Genomic DNA, 8,069 nt, shown 5'->3' with positions numbered 1-8,069 from the left:
TTCGATATGGACGATTATTATTGTTACATTGTATCTCTTCGATATGGACAATTATTATTGTTACATTGTATCTCTTTCATCTGGACGATTATTATTGATACATTGTGTCTCTCTGGGTTGGATATGGATCATTATTACATTGTATCTCTTCGATATGGATGAATATTATTGTTACATTGTATCTCTTCGATATGGATGAATATTATTGTTACATTGTGTCTCTCTGGGTGGCATCGGTCGGTGTGTGTAGTGCTGTGACACGATATCTCTCCGATGTCGGCCATTATCGGTCGGTGTGTGTAGTGCTGTGACACGATATCTCTCCGATGTCGGCCATTATCGGTCGTTATCGGTCGGTGGAGGCCCCGAGTCCCTCACACAATAACACAGGCGCAGCCTCTCGCCACCACACCCCGGGCGTCCCATTGGCGAAAACAGACACTCAGCGCATCCCTGGTTGGACGGGCCAGACCTCTCAGCCAATAGGGAGTCGAACCAGGTAAACGGCGTGGCCACTGGCGGTAGAAGAGGCGGGACCAGCGCGCTGATTGGCCGCCTGGCATAGGTTTCCCATTAGCCAAGAGGTCTGGGACGCAGTGCGCAGGCGCAACGGCAAGAAAACGAAAGGCGACGCTGAACGGAGCTCTGGGGAGACGAGCGGATCTGAGGAACACAGCGGACTTAGGAGCTATCACACGGCGGGATCGACTCATCGGCCGCCCCGGGGACCTCGTCCCTGAGAGACACGCCCAGTCCTGGGCCTACCAGGCGAAGACGCCCGATTGAGTTCTCTGCACTTCACAAACAAAGGTCAGTGACCGTCCGCCGGGCCCCCCCTCGGCCTCATCCCTCGGCTCCGGAGCCCGGGTGGGGTAGGGAGAGACCCGAAGAAAGCGACCGACCTCTCAGCCAATGGGAGCGCCGCGCACGTTTCCCCGAGCTGACTTCCGGTCCGGGGAGCATCAGCCAATCAGCGGCGGAGGCTGGGAGCAGGGCCTGCCCTTCTCCCGCAGTTATTTCCGGTCTCTGCTGTCAATCATCACGGGCGGAGAGGAGACCGTCCACCCCCCCCCCCCTCGGGGAGGGCTGGGAGCTGTAGTGCCGCCAGTGGCCCGTCCGGTGACTGCAGTGTGGGGGAGGGGGGCATACATTGTATCTTAAATTGGAGTCATGGGGGGGAGGGGGGCATACATTGTATCTTTATTGGAGTCATGGGGGGGAGGGGGGCATACATTGTATCACACTGAGGTCTGTCAGATTGTTACATTATCGTCTTATTATCGTCTTATCTATGGATACATGACATCGTGCATTGCTACATTGTATCACACAGATCTTCTAGAGGACTGGTCAAATGAGGGGGGGTGGAGTGAAGAGGACGGATCAGGTGTGTGTGTGGGGGGGGGTTGTGTGGAGTGAAGAGGACGGGTCACGTGTGTGGGGGGGGGGGGGGGGGGGGAGCAGGGTGGATTTGATGTAAATCCTCATTTTCTACATAAAGACTAATTCTTCTGGTATAACTTTAATATACAAGGAGATGAAGATTTTTAGAATAACTTTTCATATTAGTTTTTTTATCCCCAGTTTAATAGGTTAATCATTCATATTTGGACAACTTTTCTGTTGTATTTAGGAAGGAGAAAAATAATCATCACCTTAATAATAACAATTTAAATAGATTTATTCATCTGAAACAATAACATTCCGGCGTCTGTGATTTGCTTCAACATCCATGTTTGGTAACTAATTTGGCTAAACAAAATATATATATTTTAAGAAACTTAGACTGTCGTCCCCGCCCCCCCCTCGCACTGCCGTCCCCGCCCCCCCCTCGCACTGCCGTCCCCGCCCCCCCCTCGCACTGCCGTCCCCGTCCCCCCCTCGCACTGTCGGCCCCTTCCCCCCCTCGCACTGTCGGCCCCTCCCTCCTCACACTTAGTTTCACTTTCTTCTTGTGCAGATCTATTCCACTCCAAACAATCAGAAAAATATTGTTTCTATTCTATTCACTGAACTTCTTGCACCTTGGCAGTGAAGGGGTTGATTCTGTATTCATAGGTGTGTAGAAGTTAGGATGAAGGTCTTTTTCTTACCTCTGTTCATGTTATAACATTTTTGCTGTGAAGAGGCCTGTGATCTCCGCTGAGTCACATTCAGTTTTGAGAACTGCAAAAGTAAACCGACATCTGTGATAATATCTTGTAGGCAGAGAAACTGCCCAATAATCTTACAGAAACCTCTGGAGAGCGACATTGTGAATGGATTCATGGAATTTATTTACCAAAACAATGAAACATATACAGCCTTATTCTACATAATTAAAAAACTAATCTTTATCTCATGATGGAATTACCTTTGGATGGTAATATATTTTCCTAAAAAATCTGATTTTAAATTAAAAAAATCCTTTTTTTTTCTTAAATCATTGATTTTTATCCACCCTAATGTGGAGTGAAGGGGGGGTGGGTTGTGTGGAGTGAAGAGGACGGGTCACATGGGAGGGCTGTTTGTGTAGCGTGAAGAGGACAGGTCACATGGGGGGGGGGGGGGGGGGTTGTGTGGTGGGATGGATGGGTCACAAGGTGTGTGTGTGGAGAGGACTGGTCACCAGGGAGATGTACAGTATCTGGGTGGGGAGCAGAGAGGACCAGTCATCAGGGGTACTTGGGGAGCATCCATGGTTGAGGGTGGGGGGGGGTAAAGAAGATTGGTCACCAGGGGTGCATGGGGAGGGATATGTGAAGGAGGGAGTTGGGGTAGAGAGGACCGGTCAGCAGGGATCTGTAAAGGAGGGAGTTGGGGTAAAGAGGACCGGTCAGCAGGGATCTGTGAAGGGGGAGTTGGGGTAGAAAGGACCGGTCGGCAGGGATCTGTGAAGGGGGGAGTTGGTGTAAAGAGGACCGGTCATCAGGGATCTGTAAAGGAGGGAGTTGGGGTAAAGAGGACCGGTCAGCAGGGATCTGTGAAGGAGGGAGTTGGGGTAAAGAGGACCGGTCAGCAGGGATCTGTGAAGGGGGGAGTTGGGGTAAAGAGGACCGGTCAGCAGGGATCTGTGCAGGGGGGAGTTGGGGTAGAGAGGACCGGTCAGCAGGGATCTGTGCATTGGGGAGTTGGGGTAGAGAGGACCGGTCATCAGGGATCTGTGCATTGGGGAGTTGGGGTAGAGAGGACCGGTCAGCAGGGATCTGTAAAGGAGGGAGTTGGGGTAAAGAGGACCGGTCAGCAGGGATCTGTGAAGGGGGGAGTTGGGGTAAAGAGGACCGGTCAGCAGGGATCTGTGAAGGGGGGAGTTGGGGTAGAGAGGACCGGTCAGCAGGGATCTGTGCAGGGGGGAGTTGGGGTAGAGAGGACCGGTCAGCAGGGATCTGTGCATTGGGGAGTTGGGGTAGAGAGGACCGGTCAGCAGGGATCTGTAAAGGAGGGAGTTGGGGTAAAGAGGACCGGTCAGCAGGGATCTGTGAAGGGGGGAGTTGGGGTAGAGAGGACCGGTCAGCAGGGATCTGTAAAGGGGGGAGTTGGGGTAAAGAGTACCGGTCAGCAGGGATCTGTGAAGGGGGGAGTTGGGGTAAAGAGGACCGGTCAGCAGGGATCTGTGAAGGGGGGAGTTGGGGTAAAGAGGACCGGTCAGCAGGGATCTGTGAAGGGGGGAGTTGGGGTAAAGAGGACCGGTCAGCAGGGATCTGTGATGGGGGAGTTGGGGTAGAAAGGACCGGTCGGCAGGGATCTGTGAAGGGGGGAGTTGGGGTAAAGAGGACCGGTCATCAGGGATCTGTGAAGGGGGGAGTTGGTGTAAAGAGGACCGGTCATCAGGGATCTGTGGAGTGGGGGGAGTTTTGGTAAGGACCGATCACCAGCAATACATGGATTGAGATCTGTGGGTGGGGGAGGGGTATAGAGGATCATCCTATAATATTCCATTTATCTTTCTGTCTTCAGCTCCTCGGTGACTGAGAATCGTTCTCGGGATCAGACGTCAGAATGGCGGGGGAGAATGAAACCCCCAACCCCGGCTCCCGGATCATGACCTTCTACCCGACCATGGAGGAGTTCCGCAACTTCAAGCGGTATATGGCGTACATGGAGTCTCAGGGAGCGCACCGCGCAGGATTGGCCAAGGTAGGACCATATATCACACTGGGAGCTTCTGGAATTGTCGTTCCATTGTATCGCACTGGGAACTCTCTGATTGATACATTGTATCAGGGAACACCCCGAGTGTGTCATCCAGTAGCACTGATCCGGCCAATGACCGGCACTCCCTGGGCTCCGTGGCAGAGCTGGGTGAAAGCCTGATTATAGATGGTGCCGGGCTGTCGATGGCTGATCACTCAGTGATTGATCGTTGTGATTGCAGGTGGTCCCTCCCAAGGAATGGAAGCCACGGACCTGTTACGATGACCTGGACGATCTGGTGATCCCGGCACCCATTCAGCAGGTGGTGACCGGCCAATCCGGACTCTTCACACAGTACAACATTCAGAAGAAGCCCATGACCGTCAAAGAGTTCCGACGTATCGCCAACAGTGACAAGTAAGTGACCGCTGGGAAACCTACAAAGGATGATCCTATATGGGGGGGAGATCAAAACTGGTGCAGCTGTGCATGGCAACCAATCAGCTTGCATCTCCAACCTGTTCAGTTTTCAAAATGAAATGAAAGCTAGAAGCTGATTGGTTGCCGTGTACAGCTGCTCCAGTTTTGGTAAATTCCTCCCCAGTCTGTTTTAAAAGCCTGTATGTGGAGATCTCCCTGTTCTTGGGAGCCGCTGTCTTTACTCATTACATACGCAGGCTCTGCTTCTGTTTTGCAGCACTACGGCTATGCTTTACTGCCCCCTCCTCCACAGTACATGTCTCCAGTCAGCTGACTCATTGAAAACCATGCAATCCCTGTGTGGCTGAGAACTATTACGATGGAGATTGAGCCACTGAGGGCTGCCTCTAATGGCCATTTTACGGATCTTAAAGTGGGGAAAAAATAAAAGTCAGCAGCTACAAAAACTGTAGCTACTGACTTATAAAATTCAGCCACTTACCTGTCCCTCGATCCAGCGGTGTCCTCACCACGGCTGGTCTCACCGGCCGTCTTCTCTCCCCGGCATCTTCAGTGTGGGCACCCGGCTGTGACCGCTTACGGCTTCACAGCCAGGTGCCCACTGCGCATGCGCAAGAAGCTCTGCGCTTTGTGAATGGCCCCATGGGACCTGTCACGTGTCCCAGAAAACTACGGGGAGGAAGTGGGAGAGGACAACTTCCGTTTCCAGTCACCTAGGCAATCGAAGTGGGAGCGGGTACCTGTCAAATTCAGGGACCCGCCGACACCCGCTCCCCAAAGGTGCCAATCCGTAGTGGGGGACAAAGGCTGAAAGTGGAACGTCCCCTTTTGGGTGGAACTCCGCTTTAATGTACCTTTTTTATGGGACGCACAGTCGTCTTTTTGTTTGCCAGCACTCTGCCCTCAGCCCGAACAGCTTGGCGTGCGGGATTGCCCCCAGCACTTGCCCCAGCCGCCTCTGCTCCCAGGAGGCATCAGTGACATCATTATGTCTTTTGGTGGGCTTGAAATCCATTGCCTTTTAACACTTGCCCCAGCTGCCTCTGCTCCCAAGAGGCGTCAGTGACGTCATCATGTCTTCCGGCAGACTTGGCTTGAAATCCAGCAAAAAATGTACTCCAGCCCATTGAAAGAGTGGATTCTTGTCGGATTTGGAGCTCGCAGCGCTGTTGGCAAGCACCGTAACGCGTCACCTAAGCTGATTGGTTGTTGATTGGCTGAGGTGCCATGGAAGGTCTGCTTTAAAGAAAAAACATTTTTTTCAACAACTGTACAATCCCCAGCCTTCCATATAATGGAGAAAAATGTCACCAGCACCTCGGGGTCCAAAAAGGCTTTAACCTCTTGGCGCCGGCTGAACACAAATGTGTGGCCTCCTGGTGTCTGGGCCTAGACGCTGAGCGGCTGCACATTTGTGTTCTATTAAAAAAAAAAAAAACGCGCTGAGAGCGCGCAGCACACACGTTCGGTGCTCACGGAAAGGTCCTGATCTCTTTCGATTGGGTCCTTTCCCGATCATGCGACAGCGAATTACGGTGGTCACATGACCCTAAAACCCCACCTCCCAGCTTCTGGAACCCTTTAAGGACCGGGAGGCGCCGGCACCAAAGGGTTAATGTTTTACCTAGTTCCAACCTTCATAAAAGCCTCTCGGACCCATATTGGAGATCCTTGGTGTGCCGGTGACCTCTCTCCGTTGTCTCTGCTCGGTTCCAGCCGACGGTCGTTGTAGCAGCCATCTTTAGCAGCTACGTGGGCGTTTGGGATTGTGCGTCCTTCCAGACACGAGATCGCGGACCACGCACAGTATTCGTCCTCAGCAGGGAAGAGGCCATGTTTTTTCATGTTCGTTGTCCCATGTTCTGCATCGGCAGACGGACAGTTTCCTGCTTTGCATCTGGTTTTGCTTGTTGACAATATTTGCTCACTGAGGGATGCGGTTACCTTCGTGGTGTCCATATATTCAAATCGGTACATCTGGTGTTGGCAGCGCTTCTTCTCCACTCCTGCGGCTTTGTGACTTCTCTTCTGCACTGGCGTAGTTTGTACAGGACATCCTGTATGTAGACCCCAACGAGGAACTTTTTTTTTTTTTATTTTTTTTCTTCTCTTTAGGTCTGTTAAGTATTCCATTTAGGACATTTTTGCAGTTAAAATCAATTTCCTGATCCTGCCAGAAATCTTGAGCCTTCTCTGAATTACAGAACACCTTTCCCATGTTTGTGGAGATGATGGGAGAGCCGGGGGTTCTGTCGGCCTGGGGGAGGGCCGGGGGTTCTGTCGGCCTGGGGGAGGGCCGGGGGTTCTGTCGGCCTGGGGGAGGGCCGGGGGTTCTGTCGGCCTGGGGGAGGGCCGGGGGTTCTGTCGGCCTGGGGGAGGGCCGGGGGTTCTGTCGGCCTGGGGGAGGGCCGGGGGTTCTGTCGGCCTGGGGGAGGGCCGGGGGTTCTGTCGGCCTGGGGGAGGGCCGGGGGTTCTGTCGGCCTGGGGGAGGGCTGGGGGTGCTGTCGGCCTGGGGGAGGGCCGGGGGTGCTGTCGGCCTGGGGGAGAGCCTGGGGGGTTCTGTCGGCCTGGGGGGTTCTGTCGGCCGGGGGGAGAGCCTGGGGGGTTCTGTCGGCCTGGGGGGTTCTGTCGGCCGGGGGGAGACCCTGGGGGGTTCTGTCGGCCTGGGGGAGAGCCCTGCTCCTCCATGGAAAGCCGTACAAGGAGTAAATGTTGTCAGCCTAGGACATGGCTGGATCACCCGGGTAAAGAGATGCCAGGAAAACAATATCACAATTATCCCATCTAAGGACCGGTGTGCTGTAATATTGCATTCGTTGTTGGGATTGGATACAGTTTAATTTCCCTTCCACTGATCAAGACGAGATTGTACAACTACCAGGGATTGGTTGTGTTTTCTGCTCACAGTTGGCCGCCTCCATTAAAAGAAGTGCGTGGAGTTGCTTTTTAACTAAAAAAAAAAAAAAAAAAAATTGTATATATAGCCCAACAGTTTGCGCAGCGCTGTACAAAATGAAGGGCGGACATTACAGTTACAATACAATTCGGTACAAGAGGACACAGAGGGCCCGGCTCCTGGGAGCTTCCAATCTAGGAGGAAGGGTTGAGTGATACAAAAGGTAATGGCTGTGGGGGAGGAGCTGATGGAGGAAATAAGTGGCAGTTTACTAGGTAGAAGCAGGATAGGCTGCTTTTAGGCTAGGTTCACATCTGTGCGGGTGGTGCCGCTGCGGATCTGCACAAAAAAAGTGCAGCCGCACCACCCACACAGAGGAATGCGCACCCACTGGCGGGTGCCATTCTAATGGCACGCTGCCTGCACTGGAATTCACAACCGTACTGGGAACCTCGTCTGCGTTTTCAGAAGAAGTGTAAGGACTTCTTCCCTGCGTGTCCCGGGGCACAGGAGTCCAGTCAAATGAATGGGCTCTCGTGTCCCCGCAAAACGCAGACCGCAGAACTGCAGATATGTGAACTGGGGGTAAAAGGTTTTCAGGGATTGTGTAAAGGTGGAT

General features: G+C 53.0%; 1 protein-coding gene across 1 annotated transcript in view; it reads left to right on the top strand.

Moving 5' to 3' along the window:
* The first annotated feature begins 610 nt into the window (after nt 1-610).
* The window catches only part of KDM4A (lysine demethylase 4A), a 30,858-nt gene continuing 23,399 nt past the window's right edge, over nt 611-8,069 (top strand). Inside the window, exons 1-3 of the mRNA XM_089663751.1 lie at nt 611-810; nt 3,937-4,116; nt 4,355-4,530. Of these exons, the coding sequence (XP_089519877.1) occupies nt 3,979-4,116; nt 4,355-4,530 (314 nt within the window). The 5' untranslated portion in view covers nt 611-810; nt 3,937-3,978. The remainder of the gene's footprint in view (nt 811-3,936; nt 4,117-4,354; nt 4,531-8,069) is intronic.

This window comes from Staurois parvus, unplaced genomic scaffold (assembly GCF_062004578.1).
Source record: "Staurois parvus isolate SC_StPar_1 unplaced genomic scaffold, SC_StPar_1.0 ptg001762l, whole genome shotgun sequence".
NCBI classification, from domain to species: Eukaryota; Metazoa; Chordata; class Amphibia; order Anura; family Ranidae; genus Staurois; species Staurois parvus.
The sequence above is the reverse complement of the archived record's forward strand: the minus strand, read 5'-3'. Positions and strand labels throughout refer to the sequence as shown.